Below are 20,015 nucleotides of genomic sequence, written 5' to 3' on the forward strand. Positions count from 1 at the left end.
ACCCTGAGGAACTCCTGCAGTGATGTGTGTTGGGTCTGAGATGATTGACTTACAGACATCACAAACAACTTCTTTTGTATGAGGAATGATTCCAACCAGTGAAGCATTTTCTCCCTAATTCCATTAGCCCCAGTTCGGCAGGGTCCGTTGATGCCACACAAGATTGAATGTTATCTTGAGGTCCACAGTAGTCATGTTCACCTTGCCAAATAAATGGGATATGTACAAAACCTCTACCCTAAATCAAACAGCTCAATGAGAAATAAAGTGATAGTGCAATCGGATTATATTTTAGCAAGTGGCATTGATCAATCGCAGAGTTGTTCTTTAAGTACAGTCAATTTTGTAATAGACTTGCACTCCATTGACTCGCTAGGTCAGTTGTCTAGATGACTAAAATTGGGAGGAATAATCCAATCCTTGCAGTTAACAGTTCATTTGTTTGTCTCTGCACCTTTACCACTCATTGACTGAAATATGGTTCAGTTGTGTATTAGGAGAAAGTGAGGACTGAAGATGCTGGAGATTAGAGTCGAGCGTGTGGTGCTGGAAAAGGTCAGGCAGCATCTAAAGTGCAGGAGAATTGATGTTTCAGGATTCCTGATGAAGGGCTTATGCCTGCTTTTCCAGGACCACACCCTTGACTTCATTTGTGTATTTCCAATTCTGGCTTCATTCCATTTCTAAACTGGATAGTTTAGATTAGACTTACAGCGTGGAAACAGGCCCTTTGGCCCAACAAGTCCACACCGACTCGCCGAAGCGCAACCCACCCATACCGCTACATTTTACCCCTACCTAACACTATGGGCAATTTAGCATGGCCAATTCACCTAACCCGCAGATTTTTGGACTGTGGGAGGAAACCGGAGCACCCGGAGGAAACCCACGCAGACACGGGGAGAACGTGCAAACTCCACACAGTCAGTCGCCTGAGTCGGGAATTGAACCCGGGTCTCAGTTGTGGACTATCCTTTCATGTCCAATATGTATGGATTACATACAAGTGCAAATTGAACAGGAGATCTGAGCTTTTTGACACCTGATTCAGTTGACTATTTTCAATGTATTTAGATAAATGGTAATTTCAGTTAAGGTGATTTCACCTATTCAACATCAATTTCCTGAACTTGCTTATCTGTGGTCAGGTGATTGCTGTATAATTTTAGTTCCATATTTCATGCTTTCAAAAGTCCATATAGGTCCCAGGTATTAAACTTTGATAGAGTCATAGAGTCATAGAGATGTAAAGCATGGAAACAGACCCTTCAGTCCAACCCGTCCATGCCGACCAGATATCCCAACCCAATCTAGTCCCACCTGCCAGAACTCAGCCCATATCCCTCCAAACCCTTCCTATTCTTTTCCCCATCCAGATGTCTTTTAAATGTTGCAATTGTTCTAACCTCCACCACTTTCTCTGGCAGTTCATTCCATACACGTACCACCCTCTGCATGAAAAGGTTGCCCCTTAGGTCTCTTCTATATCTTTCCTCTCTCACCCTAAACCTATGTCCTCTAGTTTTGGACTCCCCCAACTGAGGGAAAAGACCTTGTCTATTTATCCTCCTCATGCCCCTCATGACTTTATAAAACTCTATAAGGTCACCCCTCAGCCTCCGATGCTCCAGGGAAAACAGCCTTAGCCTATTCAACTTCTCCCTATAGCTCAAATCCTCCAACATCCTTGTAAATCTTTTCTGAACCCTTTCAAGTTTCACAACATCCGTCCGATAGGAAGGAGACCAGAATTGCACGCAATATTCCAACAGTGGCCTAACCAATGTCCTGTACAACTGCAACATGACCACCCAACCCCTGTACTCAATACTTGGACCAATAAAGGAAAGCAGACCAAATGCCATCTTCACTATCCTATCTACCTGCGACTCCACTTTCAAGGTCTGCACTCCAGGGTCTCTTTGTTCAGCAACACTCCCTAAGACATTACCATTATGTATATAAGTCCTGTTAAGATTTACTTTCCCAAAATGCAGCACCTCACATTTATCTAAGTTAAACTCCATCTGCCACTTCTCAGCCCATTGGCCCATCTGATCAAGATCCCGTTGTAACCTTTGCTATCCACGACAACTCCAATTTTGGCGTCAGCTACAAACTTACTAATTATACCTCTTCTGCTCCAAATCATTTATATAAATGACTTATAAATGATGTGGCACTTCACTGGTCAAGATGTTGGAAGTTTTATCACTATCATGGCACCTCTCCACCCAGAAGAAAAGACAGGCATTATATTTCTTCTTTTTGTTTGCAGTGAGCGTTCTGTTACATATTACAGTAAAAGTTTTGGGATGACATGTGTAAATTCCATGTTCACTTCTGTCATCCTGAGTTCAATAGCTACTTTGGAGCTAGTAGCTGGACTTGTCCCTAGGACCACATTGGCTTTCTGAGTTCTAACTCTTCATGGCTTATATCTATAACTCATGCACCACGTTCAAGCGCTTTTACAAATTTGTTTTGTATGAGGTTGGTGGCAGTTAATTTGCCTCCAAAAGGATGTCTTGCAACTTGCACCTTGATCTCATTCAACTTTACATCAAACCAGTTATACTGGATGAGTTATGAAACTTAATTCTGTTCCTCAGCCGCACCAGTGGCTAATGTTGTATCTTACTCAAGAGTATGCTCTTGCTGGCCTCCACCAGGAGTGTTCACTGTGGTGTTTGTCCCTTTCATCTTTGTTTAGGAATGGGCTTTCATCAGCCATACCTATTTCCCCTGGAATGCTACTACCATTGGCTGGATGGCAAACCTCTGCTGTTCTCTCCCCTCCCCCCCAACCGACAGTTCCTTCACTAAATGTGACTTCATCTTCACTTTCACCTGGTGTGTCCTTGAATTCTTGGAGTCCTCCTTTAAATTTACCAACTCTTTTGCTCTGTCCTGTCATGTTCCGTCACCTTCACTGGCCTTTCTTGCTTTCTTTTATGGCAATTGGACAGTTCAACTAATTTTGACATTTGTCCTGACTCTTTCCAACATCCTTAGAGACAAAAAAAAACCGCAGTGCTGGAATCCAAAGTAGACGAGCGTGAATCTGGAAGAACACAGCGTGCCAGTATGCTGCCTTGCTGTATTCTTCCAGTCTCCTTTCCAACATTCGGGCTGGACCCCAATCCTGTTACTGAGCTATGCCAGACCTCAAGGGTTATATTCATCTGTGTAGTTTTGAAGTCTCAGTTCCTGGCCTTGCTGCTGTTTCTCACTGGTTTAACTCAAGTGGCCCTTGCTGAACCTCCCAAACCCAGATTTTACTGCTGTTTGTGGGGTTTCTGAATGTTTTGCCTCCTAGTCTCTTTACCTCTGATTGTTGATTTATTCAGGCCACCCTTCTTGAGCCATTCCAAACCTCACAGGTTTTACTGTTTCCTGTACATTGCTATTTACCTTTTGTTGACTTCTTCTAGCCCATCCAATCTCTTTGTACTGTCATTTTATATTTAAAGGCCATAGTTTTCTGCCAGCCAAATTGCTTTAGAAAAACATTTACCTTGGCATGACAATCCTTGGGATTAGTCTCACTGTAGACCTGTAACAAGTTCACTCTCTCAGTAAACTTACGAGTGGCACCTCGACATTTTTCCCGACGAGTTCTTTTATCAGTACAGTGTAGATAAGCTTAATTTCAGTTGAAAAATCTTCACTTTATCTTCACTATCAATGTCTGCAAACACCCAGTGTCTTTGAGGATGCTGATTTCTTTCTCATGCTCTCCAAAATATTTAGCAGCCACTGTTTTTTTATAGAAACTCCTAATAGCTTTTCAGGTCAACAGTGATGTCTGAGCAGATACTGGCCACCATTAATACTATAGACACTGGTTTTGCAACTTGCGTTGACAGGGAACACCTTACTCCCTGAAGCACTTGGTGTATTTTACCACTTGCCCCCTCCCTGCAACCATTCGGGTCCTTTCTTTTCGTGATCAGGAAAAATTCTATATTCTCCACTTGGCTTTCCATTCTCCACAGCTTGTCACAGGGGTCTTTATCTAGCTGCTATCTCTCTCTGCTCTGTGACGGCTTCAAAAACTCATCTTCTCTGAGTTTCTGAAACTGTCTCTTAACTTATACTTGTCAGTCTGAACTGTGATCTGGCTGTGAAGAGTGGGGCCTTGGAAGAGCACAGAAGGTCAGGCAGCATCTGAGGAGCAGAAGAATCGACATTTCGAGCAAGAACCCTTCATCAGCAGTGTGACCTGGCTGTGCTCTGTTTTCCTCTGCTCCTGTTCATAGAGTCATGGAGATATACAGCATGGAAGCAGACTCTTCGGTCCAACTTGTCAATGACAACCAGTTATCCCAACCTAATCTAGTCCCATTTGCCAGCACTTGGCCCATATCCCTCTAAATGTGACCATGTTGGAACACATACAGAGATTTTAATCCTTGAGAAGAATTTCTGCATTAAGGTTTTTGTAAGTGGCCTCAATTGTAAATGCCCATACCCATTGGTTAAAAGCAAGTTGCTTAAGCTTTTCAAATTCTAGATGTATCTAATTGAGCTATTTGTTGAGATTACTGCATTTTTGCCTTTATGGCACTAACTGGTATGAACTTAAAATGGCCCTTTTTGCTGCTGTACAGTTAATGGGATTCTCATCAGGCAATAGAGAGTAAACATTTTCAGCTTTCCCTGTCAATCTGCTTTTTAACAGCCTTGTTCATTGTTGCAATGGCTATTTGAACTGCTGTGCTAACTTCTCTAAAAACATAAAGAATGCAGCCACCTCTTCCTCATCAAACCTTGGAATTAAGTGGGCAAACTTGAATATTTCAGCCCTTGAGTCTTGTTTGGTCTGTTTCTTCACTAGAATTGTCTTCATTCTTCTTTCTCATTTGGAACTCTGGTTCTCATTCCCTTTCCTGGAATTTTCTTCTTTCGGTTCCTAGAATTCTCTTTCCTCTTTTTCTGTTAGAATCCTATCGCAAATTTCTGCTGCTGCAGTTTTGTGTTTCTCTAAGCTCTGTTTCTAATTTTAGACATTTCATCATCCATTCTGAATTTTTTTCTTTTTCTGGCTTTTAGGCAGAATGCTACATTTAAGTATTTGTCCATACCTTTTATTTTCCAAAGAAAATGATTATAGCTTTTTTAATGTCCTTTTCTCTGAAAACATTAACTGTAAATATGGACATATTAGTACTTTTAATATTATAGACCCAAGAACACATTTTTGCCTTTTTTTAAGTAGCGTTTGTGGAATAACTTATTTTCTCCAATTCCAATTTTGTTGTTTGCCAATGGGAGCGTAACAACTAAGTTCCTACAGTTTTTACAACTAGATGAGGGAGATAATTCAACATTCCTCCTTTGAACGCACTCTCAGTCAATCGCAACAAATATTTTTAGCATGCAGCTCGAGCACATTAATTAAAATATAGTATTGCAAAAATTAAGGAGCTGTTATAAGGTTTTCTCAAAGAAAAGAGACTGGGTTTTTATTGCTTACTTACCCTGCGAAAAATAATAAACGACCATATCAAACACACTAACAAACAGATATAAACTTTAAAAGGGGGAGGGCCTGGTAGGAAAAAAGGCAAAGGCCATGCAGTTTAGAAGATCTTAAAAGCTGTGAGATGCTAGATTTAATCCTGAGACAACATTTGTTAAATGGTTTACTTGTTTCTGCAGCAGTAGCAAAATCATAGGATATTACAGTGAGTTCTTGGTGAAAAGACAATTACGAGGAAACAGTAAGGCTTTCTGGATGGAGCTAAGAAATAAGAAGGCGATGGTGACATTATTGTCCTATAGGCCCCCAAATACTCAATGGGAATTAGACAAAGTAATATGTAGGGAGATTGGGGGAGACTTGTAGGAGCAAATAGGGCTGTCATAGTAGGTGACTTTACTTTTCCCAATGTAGACTGGGACTGACAGAGCATTAAGAGCTTAGATGGGGTAGAATTTGTGAAGTCCCCTCAAGCAGTATATAGAGGGTCCTATTCGGAAAGAGGCAAAACCTGAACTACTCTTGGGAAATAGGGCAGGGTAGGTGATGGAGATGATAGTGGGGGACATGTTGGGACCAGTGACCACAGTTCTATTAATTTTAAAATAGTTATGGAGAGGGGCAAAACTGGTCCACAGGTTCAAATTCTAAATTGGGGCAGGGCGGATTTTGATGGAATTAGACTGCAGCTTGCAGGGAGCAGTTTGTTTGCAGGCAAAGGGACCTCTGGCAAGTGGGAGGGCTTTAAAAGTGAAATAGCTAAAGGTCTTTATGTTCCTTGTGAGGGTGAAAGGCAAGATTGACAGGAATAGAGAACCCTGGATGACAAATGATATTGAGGCTTTGACCAGAAAAAAAAGGTATGGCTCAGGTACAGGCAGCTGGGATAAATGGAGTCCCTGTAGGTATACAGGGAATACAGGGAATGAAAATGAAGAATGAAATCAGGAGAGCAAAAAGGGGATATGAGATAGCCTTGGTTGAGAAGATTAGGGTGAATCCAAAGAGGTTTTTTCAGCATTTTAAAGGAGAAAGAATAACTGGAGAAAGAATACAACCCATCAAGGACCAGAGTGGATATGTATGTGTAGAACTGCAGGAGATAGGTGAGGTTATCAATGAATATTTCTCCTCTGTGTTTACCGTGGAGAAAGACATGAAGATTTGGGAACTTGTGGAAGTTAGTGCTCATATCTTGGGGATAGTCCATCTCACAGTAAAGGAGGTGTTGGATGTATTGGCATGCATGAAGGTGGATACATTTCCTAGTCCTGACCAGATATATCCAAGAACACGGCAAAAGGCTATAGAAGATATTGCAGGAACCCTGGCTAATATTTTTGCATTATCCTTAGCCAGAGGACAGGACTCAGAAAACTGGAGGATAGCAAATGTTGTTCCTTTATTCAAGAAGGACTGCAAAGAAAAACCTGGGAATGATAGACCAGTAAACCCGTGGTAGGTAAGTTACTTGAGAATATTCTGAGAGATAAGATATACATGCATTTGGATTTGATTAGGAATAGTCAGGATGGCTTTGTGCATGGGAGATCATGCCTCACAAATTTGTTAGAGTTCTTTGATGAAGTGACCAGGATGATTGACAAGGGCATGGATGTAGACATAGTCTACATGGATTTCAGTAAGGCCTTTGATAAGTTCCACATGATAGGCTGCTCTGGAAGGTTAGGTTGCATGGAATCTAGGGAGAGCTGGCAAATTGGGTACACAGTTGGCTTGATGGTAGGAAGCAGAAGATAATTGTGAAAGGATGGTGTTGGACTGGAGACCTGTGACTAGAGAAGCGCCTCAGGGGTTTGTACTGGCACATTGCTGTTTGGACAAGGATTTACAAGGCATGATTAGTAAGTTTGCTGATGACACTAAAATAGGAAGATTCGTGAACAGTAAGGAAGCTTATCAGAAATTCCATCAGAAATTGATAAGCTGAAGAAGTGGGCCAAGAAATGGCAAATAGAGTTTAATATTGATAAGTGTGAGGTCTTGCATTTGGAAAGTCAAATCAAGGCAGGAATTTCGTAGTGAATGGTAGGGCCTTAAGGAGCATTGTGAAACAGAAGGACCTTGGAGTTCAGGTGCACGGTTTTCTAAAGGTGGAGTCACAGGTAGACAAGGCAGTGAAGAAGGCTTTTGGCATACTGGCCTTCGTCGTTCGTGGCATTGAATATAGAAGTTATGAAGTTATGTTGCAATTGTACAGGACATTGGTGAGGCCACACATGGAGTATTGTGTTCAGTTTTGGACACCTTGCTATAGGAAGGATGTTAGTAAACTGGAAAGAGAGCAGAAGCAATTTACAAGGATGTTGCCAGGACTCAAGGGTCTGAGACATCGGGAGAGATTGGACAAACTAGGTCTTTTTTTCTTTAGAATGCAGGAGACTGAGGGGCGTTTTGGCTAGAAGTCTATAAGATCATGTGAGGCATGGGTAGGATGAATGCATTCAGTCTTTTCCCCAGGTTTAGAGAATCAAAGACTAGAAGGTATCAGTTTAAGGTGAGAGGGGGAAGAATAAAATGTAACCTGAGGGGCAACATTTTTACATAGAGGGTGGTATATATATGAAATGAGCTGCCAGCGGAAGTGATAGAGGTGCGTACATTAACAACATTTAAAAGCCATTTGGACAAATACATGGATAGGAAAGGTTTAGAAGGATATGGGCCAAGAGTAGGGAAATGAGGTTAGCATGGATGGGCATTTTGGTTGGAATGGATCAGTTTGGGCCAAAGGGTCTGTCTCCGTGCTGTAGGACTCCCCCTGAATCTATGACTGTAATTCTGTAATATTGTTTGTAAAAATGTAAACAGACATGGCTTAATGAGCTGAATGACATTTAAATTATTTTACCTTCTTGTGTGTTCTTGTGCTCTAATAGAATTGTAGAGCCATAGATACAGAAAGAAACCATTTAGCCTATCAGGTCTGTGCATTACAAAAAAATTGAAGTTTTAAAAACTTCTTAAAAACTAGATACCCATTCTAATTCTACTTTGTCCCAAGCCCTGTAGTTTGTAACCCTTGCTGATCAGAAATCAATCCAGGTACTTTTTCAAATAAGTTTTGACTCCACCACTGAACTGAAATTTCAGACATCTCTCTCCCTCTTGCAAAAAATCTTTTCCCTCATTAGTCTCTCGACCTTACACTAATCATGTTAAAAGTGTGTTGATCACAGACTTGTCACTTGAGGAAATTGGTCTATCCTGCCTACTGGATCTGCATCCCCTCATAATTTCGCACACCTCAATTGTGTGAACCCTTTGTTTTAAGGAAAGCAACCTTAACCTATCCAAAATCCCTCTTAGCTGAATTTTTTATGCCCTGGCATTCATGATTCTTATTATGTTAAGAAAACCATCAGAACAGATGGCAATAGACTCAATAATTGTCATAGCATTGTTAGTTTTTATGTATCAAATGGAATATGTAAGCATAAAGCAATAGCTAAGATGAACAAACTTAACTAAAACAGTGTCACGGTTCAGAATGTGGTCTCTGAAGAGCTTTCTTCTCATAGTTTAAAGTACAATGATAACTCTTTAATTAGTCTAAACATTCCACATAACATCTTTTCTCTGATACCTGTGGCCCGTGGGTGACTGCTGCATGTAGGGGATTTCCAATAACACGCTTCTGTGCTAGCGAAATGCTCTTGCAGACAAATTCTTTGTAGACAGGTTCTTCCACAAATATTCTGGATCCTGCTAAACAGCACTGTCCTTGATGGAAGAAGAGGCCATTATGAGCTTGCTCTACAGCAAAGTCCACTGCAAAATATGAGTTACATTGCATATTCATTCATATTTGAAAAAGTGGGCATCATTTTGGAAAATTACAGTATTATTTATGTATGAGTTCAAATCTGACATTTGAGTAGAAGGTCAATTATTCTAATTATTGTTATTGGATTTTCTCTAGAAACGTATTGCATGTTTATAAAGGTCAAAAGAGGTGCTACACATGTTGTATCGACTAGATACATGTATTAGATATTGACAAACACATTTTATGACCATTTATATTTGGAAGAAATATATATGAAGTTATGTTATTAACAATTTGTATTCAATCATTGGATAATTGGTTGTGGAACTGATTTCATAAAAAGTTCACCTTAATGTGTTATTAATCATTTAACATTACTTTAGACATGCGTGGATATTCTGGCTTTCAGAGATAGCTGAGTAGTTTTCTATAGACGAGACCCACTCAACAGCATTTTTAAAATCAAATATACCAGTTCTCAGTTGTTGCTCCACTTACATAGGATGGAAATGCTGGGGAGAATCAAATGTGTACAGTCACATAAATAACATGATTGACTCCCCATTATTTTCTTTGACATGTTCTTAGAAATGTAAGTATTATTGTTGCAACAGAGTCCCTCAAGTCTGAACCTTCTCACTGCCAGATTTCTGAGAAGTATAAGTTTTGCAGCAATAGCAGCAGTTTGGGAATCATCAGACCCAAGGAAATCATATTGTTGGCTACTGCCTATGACTGGAAAGAGAGTAATTAATTAAATGGGCCACACATTTCGTCAAATAGTTAACTTGGCAAAGTGTACCTTTTATTTTGGCAGTTTTATCACCAGCCTTTGCTGCCTTAAGCAACTTTAGTGAACCATTCTTTTGGTGTTGTACCAGTTTTTGGATTTATGAGATTTTTCCTCTGTTTTCACTCCACAAATATGAGATTTTGGCATAGTTTGCATATTACTTAGTATACTACTAAATACCATTTCAGGAATAACAGCAAATGGAGAACAACAGGCTCAGGCAATAGGGTGCAATGACCACTTTCTAGTTAATGAATAATGAATTTAGGCCAGAGTTCATCCGTTATAACTGGACTTCTGAATTAACAGTTTTATTCATGTCAAGGAACTGAAGTGCGTTGCAACAACTATGTCCACATTTGTAAATGTTGGAACTTAGAAACGTATTTATTAACAAACAGCTTTATGGTTCAAATAATGGACAAGACAATAGTTTTCTATCCATTTTAAGCTTCTTAAATTCTCTTACAATAGAAATTCTCTTACAATAGAAAGAAACATGAAGTCATTTGATCAATACTCATTCTAGTCTGGTTATAATTATCATCATAAGTAGTTATATCTTTCACCAGCAGATAGTACTCTCAGCATTGTATGGTCACTGCTACCCATTTTACTTGTTCCTAGTAATTAGACAATGCATCTGGCATTGGAAACTAAATTTCAAACATATGTATGAAGAACCTACTGCTCCAAAGGAAAAATTGTGAAATAGTTTATGTCAGCTTACAGTCAGAACTAGGCAATTACTGGGCCTGCACTTGCAAATAACAACTAACTTATTCTGTATTAACTTATAATGGTTGACAATGAATATTGCCAACAAAAATGGTCTAACTACTTCTTTCTTGCCCTGAACTTTTCATAATCCAGGGTAAAGGGATTAATTTAATTGGTGCTCCGGCAACTTGTCTTAATATCCTTCCCTTCACCACAAATATACCATGGCTGCAAACAGAACTATTTAAAGCGTACACTCCATCAAGTGTGCAAAATGTTAACTTTGCCATTACTTCATGACCTCTGCCAGCAAGAAAGACAAAAACACCTAAGAAGTGGAACAATGATCAATGACAATTTCCACTTAAAATCAAACATTATTCTGTCATGAACATGTGTTGTTGATCTTTCCCCATTTCTGTGGCAATATCCACTGAAGATCCATAACCACCTTCTTTAGAAATTTGAGTCTGGCAAATCCATAAAACCTTGTCAAAAGCACACAAATGTCAGTGTCAAGAACAATTAAACATCTGATAAATATTAAATTTAAGAACAGAAATAACTTTTAATACTAACAGTCTGCATCAGCAAATATGATGTTTGGATTCTTCCCTCCAAGTTCCAGTGTTACTCTCTTGAGATTACTCTTGCCTGCTGCTTCTTGTATTAGTTTACCAACCTGAGTAAAAAAATGATAATGTGAATATAATATTTAATTCATTAAGCTTACATCTACAATGTGCTATAAGTAATTCACATAAGCATGAGAGCCATTCGAATGATGCAATAAAATCCCTCCTGCTGGATCTCTATAAAAGCAACTCAGCCCGTTTTATTTCTTCACGTCTTCCCTTTCTCTTCAGATAGTTGTCTAATTCTCTTTTTGAAAGTGACTATTGAATTTTACCCCAGCACATTCCTGTACTTTCCAAACCCTAACTACTCTTTTTCTTATTTAGAGGATATAGGCATCGCTGGTGAGGTCAGCTTTTATTGGGCATCCCCAATTATCTTGAAAAGTTGTCAGTATGCTGCCTTCTTGAACCACTTTGGTCCATGCTTGTCCTCATGTAACTGTTGCTTCTTTTGCAAATGACCTACTGTCAGTGACCTCTTGTACTTGATCCCTTTGCCAATACGAAGTTTCCTCCTTTCTACCTTAGCTAGACTCCCTCATGATTTTGAATGCCCTTTAAAATTCCTCTCAATCTTCTCTTATCTAAGGATGTACAGCTCTAACTTCTCCAATTAATCGAAACAATTGAAGTTCTTCATTTCTGGAATCATTCCTGCAAAGCTTTTCTGCATCTTTTCAAATCCCTTACTTCCTTTCTAAGTGTGGTGTCCATAACTAGATATGCTACTTCCAAACAAGTTATTTATAGTTCTTATCATAATTTCCTTGCTTTAAAACTCTATTACCCCAAATATATACCCAGAATCCCACATGATTTAACTTTATTCTCATCCACCTTTCTCTGCCAGCTTTAGTGATTCATTCACAAATAGTCACTCTTTGAATCTCTGATCCCACTTCGAATTGTATCCTTCATTTTGTATTCTCTATCTGTGTTTTTCCTCCCAAAATGTATCACTTCACACTTCTCTACATTTAGTAAGACAGATGAGAAAGCCTTAAGTTTAGGTCTATTCCATGGCAATTTAGCCAGTATCTTAGAAACAGATTAAAACTATTAGAGGCTCAATGGTTAGCACTGCTGCCTCACAGCACCAGGGCCCCAGGTTTGATTTCAGCCTCGAGCGACTGTCTGTTTGGAGTTTGCACGTTCTCCCTGTGTCTTCGTGGGTTTACTCCAGTTACTCTGGTTTTCTCCCACAGTCAAAAGATGTACAGGTCAGGTGAATTGGCCATGCTAAATTTGTCCATAGTGTTACATGCATTAGTCAGAGGGAAATGGGTCTGGGTGGGTTACTCTTCAGAGGGTCGGTGTGGACTTGTTGGGCTGAAGTGCCTGTTTCCACACTGTAGGGAATCTAATCTAATCTAGGGAAGAAAATGGTCTGCTAACGAACATATTTTTGATTGCTATTGAGTGATATCTGCTACCACCACTGGCAATAATGGACTGAATAAAATGTTAATTGCAATGACACACACTTTATATTTAACTGCAGGGTGCTGTTCTCATGAAACCTACCAAAGTTTTATCAGGCACCTTCAAAGTCTCCAAGATGTTGAAGAACTGCCAGGAAATAGTGCAACTTACCGGGCATTGCTGATGTAGAAAGAGAATTTTACATTACACGGCCTGGCCCTTCAAACATTACACCTTTACCTTCCTCATTCGAACTAAAATGTGTGCTGTTCCTTCAGTGATTTTGTCCCTGAACTATCCTTTCTGCATGAACCTGCAGATTCCTCCACCTCAATTTTTACATATAGAGGATGTCAATTTCGATACAGGCTCTTGGTGGGATAAGAAGTGATTCCATATGTGGAAGAATTGTCCTCCTCAATTTGATCATTTGCAGGGTCCCAGTTGGCAAAGGAATTGGCAAGGGAAAGCAATCACAGATGTATGTTGGCAAATATAGCACCAGGTAGAATGTGTGCGAGAGAGAATTAAAGAAGAAAAGGAAAGAGAGACAAATCCCCAAACATCCTATTATGCTGTTGTGGTTCTGTTCGCCGAGCTGGGAGTTTTTCTTGCAAACATTTCGTCCCCTTTCTAGCTGACATCTTCAGTGCTTGGGAGCCTCCTGTGAAGCGCTTCTGTGCTGATTCCTCCGGCATTTATACTGGTTTGAATCTGCCGCTTCCGGTTGTCAGTAGCTGTCCGCTGCAGTGGCCGGTATATAGGGTCTAGGTCGGTGTGTCTGTTGATCGAATTCATCCACTCATCCACGAATTCGATCAACAGACACATCGACCTAGACCCTATATACTGATCACTGCAGCGGACAGCTACTGACAACCGGAAGCGGCAGATTCAAACCAGTATAAATGCCGGAGGAATCAGCACAGAAGCGCTTCACAGGAGGCTCCCAAGCACTGAAGATGTCACCTAGAAAGGGGACGAAACGTTTGCAAGAAAAACTCCCAGCTCGGCGAACAGAACCACAACAACGAGCACCCGAGCTACAAATCTTCTCACAAACTTTGAAAATCCTATTATGCATGGCCTCGTCATTTGCAATGTCATATGCCCTTTTCCTGCCTATAAAATCAATTGTGATCTCTTTCAGTGGTTTCAAGTTTTGGAATGTAGCATTATCTTCCCTTGATCTTCAACTTTCCCTTTAGTTATGTGCCAATCTTCCCTGTGAAAGGAATTAGAGTGAGTTAGTATATACACTTTTGACTGGTTTTGAAAATGTAATAACTTAGCCTAAATCACATGTTTAAAGGGAAAAGTATTGTAAAGTGGAGAATCAGTTATAAGTGCAAAGTAGAAGCTGCTGAAGTGTAGTACTTCATTATGATCAAATGTAAGGCAATGGAAACAGTAAGGAAAGATTTGATATATTGTCATTAAAATAGAGGTATTGTAGGTCTCCAGACTGAATCCGAAAGATGTAAGGGGAAGTCTTAAGTTTGATTACTTCATGGGATGTAAGCTTCATTGGCATTTGTTGCTTAGCCCAGTTTGTTCTTGAGAAGGCTGTTTAGATGAGTCCATGAAATTTCTTCTTGCATTAGATTGTCAGCTGTCTGTCAGTTGGCAACACTTTCACTCCTAACTCACGATTCCAGGCTCAAGACACTCTGGGGTAGGATTGAGGAAGTTCTGCACTCCTGGAGGTGCTGCTTTCAGATGAAATGTTCGATTGGAATCTCCTTTCTCATACAAAAGATACCACACTGTGAGTTTGGGCGCGAGACAGTCTGGTTGAGGAGAAGGCAAAATCAAGAGCTGTCTTCAGGTTTAAACTTCAAACTATCACTTTATTTGGCAGAAATACAAAATATATTGCACATGGTAACCCTATAGATTCTCAGATCTGATCTTATAATTATAGTATATCAAGTCCACACTAAGCCTCTGAAGAGCATCCCAACCAGACCCAACCCCCTCTACTCTATATCTTCCATAGCTAATCCATCTAGCTTACACACCCCTGAACACTACCGGCAATTTCCCATGGCCAACCCACCTAACCTGCACACCTTTAGACTGTGGGAGGAAGCCAGAGCACCCAGAGGAAATCCATGCAGGGAGAATGTGCAAACTCTGCACAGAAGGTGGAATTGAACCCAGTCCCTGGCACTGTAAGACAGCAATGCTAACCAGTGAGCCTCCAGGCCGCCCAGTCATGAAGGCCCCTTCCCATGAAATTTTCCATTCACCACCTGACTACTTATCATCCACGTTCCCAAACATACCTTCCAGGTGAAGCTGCATTTCTACTCCATTCACTGCTCACAATGAGATCTCTTTCACATTGGTCAGACCAAACGCAGATGAGGTGACTGCTTTGCAGAACACTTCTGTTCTGTCTACAGGATGACACAGACCTCCCAGTTACTTACCATTTTAATAAACCACCTTGCTCTCATGCTAATGTTTCTGTCCTGGACCTGCTGTAATATTCCAATAAAGCACAACGCAAGGAGGAACGACCATTCCAATTTCTGCTGAGGTATTTTGCAGCCTCAAGATCTTAATATTAAATTCAATAACTTCCAAAGCTGATTGTGCTCTGTGTATTATCCACTTTTCTTACATTCTCTCCATCTCCTGTTCCACCACCTCCTCAACATTCTTGTCTTCAATGTGCCTTGTTTACTTAGTACAAAGAATCTATCCCCTCCCTTTCACCCCTTGATTTACACTCATCTTACATCTCTTTTTCTCTTTCGCCACCATCAATAACTCCTTTGTCATTGTACTGGGCCTCTGCCTCTGTCAAAGGTATGCACGAGAAAAGACATTCTTCAACCACTTTCAGTTCTGAAGAGTCACTGGATTCGAAACATTAACTCGGTTTCTCTCCTCAAAAATGTTGCCAGCCGTATTGAGTTTTTCCAGCAATTTCTCTTTTGCTCCTGAGCTTCTCTGTGTTTGTCTCTCAGGATAAGTTGCATGTTGGGAGCAATCGTGAGGCACTTCTATTTCACACTTCCATCACTGGTTAGCCTTTAACATTTCAGAATTTGTGTAGACTGCTGAATTGCTCTGAAATCCTTGAACATCCAGTAAGACAGTGGCTAACCTGAGAGATGCAACACTTTGTACAGCTCCTGTCAACAAACCAATGTGCTATGAGGGAGAGTGGACATGTGACCTACCCATTGTACATCTCCCAGCATTGAATGGTAATGCAGTCCTTTGAAAAGCTAATAGCCAGAATGAACTTTTATTTATAGAGTCTTGAGGAGTCATCACTGATTCCATGCTGACACTCACAAGGTGAGGACTTAGATAGGACAGGACCTACCACTCTCTGCTCACTGTTTGTAGCCTCAGTATAATCTCTATTAAAGTGCAACATTTTTGCTGCAGTCCAGATCCATGTTTGAGGCTACCTATTGTCAAGGAGTTTATTGCTTGTGAGAGATGAGCAATACTTGGCCATTAGAACGTGTTTCATCCCTGGGATGTCTGGTTTGGGGACAGCCTATTCTCTAGTTGGTCCTGTTGTCCTGAAAGACTTGGCTAGTGGTGCCCTGGTGGGTTTGGGCCTAGACGGCCCAGGCCAGTTGAAAATGAATCCGATGCTGATTCACCCTCCTTAACTTGGACTCCTGCAGAATCTAGAAGGGATATTGATGGCCAAGAAAGGAAGCTTCTGGAAGACCTTTATTGCTCGTGCTCTCTGCTGCTACCATCCTGTCTCTCTGAGAGGAAGGGACAGCTGGATACTTAGCACCCTTGACTGAAGTGATGGGGTGCAGGTCTGTGCACAAACAAACATTGAGTGTGCTGGACCTGGGTCTCTATGGCAGCAGCCAGATGCATGCATGCGAGAGCTAGAAGGGAATCAATAATTTTTGTGGACTCCTCCATCCTTTGCTTTACTTTAGTGACTGCCCCTGACAAATCTATCTGCTATTCCCATGCTTGTCTGTAAATTTTGGTTAAGTCGCTCAAAGCTATAACCATAGGCTCATCTTTTGTTTGGGAATAAGCAGATCTCTGGCAGTCCTCCAATTGTCAGTAATCTGTGGCATTCCTTCCACAACAGCTATAGAGATATGTTGGTGATGTGCTCGCCAGATTGTGATCCTCAGCCTAATCTAGTTAGAGATACCACTGAGGTGAAAGTCTCTGAGTTGGTGATTGGTACAGGCAAAAGCTTTGACAGTTTATCTTCTGTTAGTTCAGTGACTTTCTCTTCAGAAGTGTAGGTGGAGCTGAGGGCCTGCGACTCAGGTCTCTCCTTGGACAAGGTTCACTGGATGTTGCTGGGAATTAATAGGGTAAGCTTGAGCAGGTTAAGAATGCATTAGCACTCCCATTAGTGGGAGAGCAGCAGAGTACAGCACAAGAAAGCTCATTAGGAGATTGCAGATGGATGGTCTGTGTGTTCCTGTATGAGTGGTCAATCTCTCCTTCAGCCAAGTCAGCCATCTTATCCACATATAGGTAAGCAGCCGTCTGTGCACCAAATCCCTTATCTTCAGCCTCTTGGCCCAATTGTGAGATAAATTTTCCTGCGACAGGACAAAGAGAGAAATTGAATGTGCTGGAAGTGGATGGTGGACCCATCAATGGTCATGCAGGAGTAGGAATGATGGTGAGGTATTTCCAATAGGAAACACAGAGGACAGGAAGTGGTAGTTATTTAGGAGGCTGAAGTGTCTGAGAGTCATTGAGTGGACATGATGCATATACTAATGAAGGTTGCAGCTCATGAGCCTTGGTGAGAGTTGTATGCAGTGGCAGAGTGAAAATGAGTAATGGCACTGACATGAGGTAGCAAATAAAAACTAGTGGCATTTAGCCTTGTCTTGTACAGAAGATAATTCCCTTTCTTCCTGCACTGCTAGGCGTTGCAATTAAACCAGGATTCAGCACTAACTCCGGAAACTATCTCAATCCAGTCTAGTCAAATCTGGTGATGTGGTCTTTTTTCCAGTCAGCAGAAAAGAGGGTGGTCTACCTCTCCAACACTAGCTCCACCAAATCACTGTTCACAATGGAGGGTAGTGAATGTTGTGCCCTTATTCAAGAAGGGGTGCAAAGAAGATCCTGAGAACTATAGACCACTAAGCTTAACATCTGCTGTTAGGTAAGTTACTTGAGAATATTCTGAGGGATAAGACATACATACATTTGGAAAGACAGAGTTTGATTAGGAGTAGTCAGCATGCCTTTGTGCGTGGGAGATCATGCCTCACAAATTTGTTAGAGTTCTTTGATGAAGTGACCAGGAAGTTTGATGAGGGAAGTATGGTAGATATAGTCTATATGGATTTCAGTAAGGCCCTTGATAAGGTTCCACATGGTAGGCTGCTCTGGCAGATTGGATTGCATGGAACCTGGCAAATTGGATAAACAATTGGCTTGATGATAGGAAGCAGAGAATAATAGTGGAAGGATGGTGTTGGATTGGAGACTTGTGACTAGTGGTGTATCTCAGGGTTTGTGCTTGGCCCACTGCTTTTTTAAATCTATATCAATGATTTGGATGAGAATGTACAAGGCATGATTAATAAGTTTACAGATGACATTAAAATAGGTGGTGTTGTGGACAGTGAGGAAGGTAATCAGAAATTGCAGCAGGCAGCAGGAGAAGAGTGCCAAGAAATGGCAAATGGAGGTTAATTTCGATAAGTGTGAGGTCTTGCATTTTGGAAAGTCAAATCAAAGTAGGAGTTTCCTGGTGAAGGTGGGGTTTTAAGGAGTGTAGTGGAACAGAGGGACCTTGGATTTCAGGTAAATGGTTTTCTGAAAGTGGAGTCACAGGTAGACAGGGCAGTGAAGAAGGATTTTGACACACTGGCCTTCATCAGTTAGGCCTTGGGTATAGAGGTTGGGAAGTTTTGTTGCAATTGTACAGGACATTGGTGAGGCTGCACTTAGAGTATTGTGCTCAGTTTTGGTCACCTTCTGTTGGAAGAATGTTATTAAACTGGAAAGAATGCCGAACAAATTTACAAAAATGTTGCCAGGACTCAACCATCTAAATTATAGGGGGCGGTTGGACAAGCTAGGAGACTGAGGGCAAATCTGTTAGAAGTCTATCAAATCATGAGAGGCATGGATAGGGTAAATGCACTCAGTCTTTTTCCCAAAGTTAGGGATCGAGGACTAGACAGCATCAGTTTAAGGTGAGAGGGGAAAGAATAAAAGGGAACCTAAGGGGCATTTTACACAGAGGGGTGGTATGCAAATGGAATGAGCTGCCAGTGGAAGTGGTTGAATTACGTACATCAACAATATTTGAAAGGCATTTGGACAAATGCATGCATAGAAAAGGTTTAGAAGGATATGGGCCAAGTGCAGGGAAATAGGGTTAGCACGGATGGACGTTTTGGTCGGCATGGACTAATTCGGGCCAAAGAGCCTGTGTCCATGCTGGAGGACTCGTTGAGTCTATGACTCCATGACAATATGGAGATCCACTTCTCTTTCTGGGCCAATTTTTTTGGAATAATGTAGGAATACCATAGTTTCAGGATTATTTCCTAACTTACAGCATCCAAAATGGTGAGTAGCTGTGGTTTAAATATGGCACCAGTGGCCTCAGCATTGCAAACATCATAGCAGCAGCAAACACTTCTTCGTCTTTTTCTCCTGATTCCATGAGATTGGCATTGAGGAGACCAGTCATTATCAGTGAGAGGAAGAGTGAGGAATTACAACAGAAATGTTGATATGGGCCATGACAGTCCAGTCACCAAGAATCTTATGCACAAACACTTTGCCAAAAAGTGGAAACATTCAATCCATTGTTTTCCTATAGGACCTTGAAAACACCAGAAACATATCACCTATTTTCCTCCTATTAGAGGAATGATTCATGCAGCATTATGTGCACAGAGAGAATTGACCAATATGTATGGCATTGCAAGGGCAACAAAAACAGAGAGTGCACTGTTTAATATTGACTTGCGTGATTAGATTACTTACAGTGTGGAAACAGGCCCTTCGGCCCAACAAGTCCACACCGACCCGCCGAAGCGCAACCCACCCATACCCCTACATATACCCATTACCTAACACTACGGGGAATTTAGCATGGCCAATTCACCTGACCCGCACATCTTTGGACTGTGGGAGGAAACCGGAGCACCCGGTGGAAACCCACGCAGACAC

The 20,015-nt window shown here is 41.1% G+C and overlaps 1 protein-coding gene across 5 annotated transcripts in view; it reads right to left on the minus strand.

Moving 5' to 3' along the window:
• LOC132828042 (aldehyde dehydrogenase 1A1-like) overlaps window positions 1-20,015 on the minus strand; it is a 105,416-nt gene that overhangs the window by 18,540 nt on the left and 66,861 nt on the right. For all 5 annotated transcript variants that reach the window (XM_060844969.1, XM_060844958.1, XM_060844978.1 and 2 more), the window contains 2 exons: window positions 11,368-11,470; window positions 9,093-9,277 (listed from right to left, as the gene is read on the minus strand). In XM_060844969.1, coding sequence (XP_060700952.1) covers window positions 9,093-9,277; window positions 11,368-11,470 — 288 coding nt within the window. The remainder of the gene's footprint in view (window positions 1-9,092; window positions 9,278-11,367; window positions 11,471-20,015) is intronic.

The sequence above is a fragment of the Hemiscyllium ocellatum genome, chromosome 2 (genome assembly GCF_020745735.1).
Source record: "Hemiscyllium ocellatum isolate sHemOce1 chromosome 2, sHemOce1.pat.X.cur, whole genome shotgun sequence".
Lineage (NCBI taxonomy): Eukaryota > Metazoa > Chordata > Chondrichthyes > Orectolobiformes > Hemiscylliidae > Hemiscyllium > Hemiscyllium ocellatum.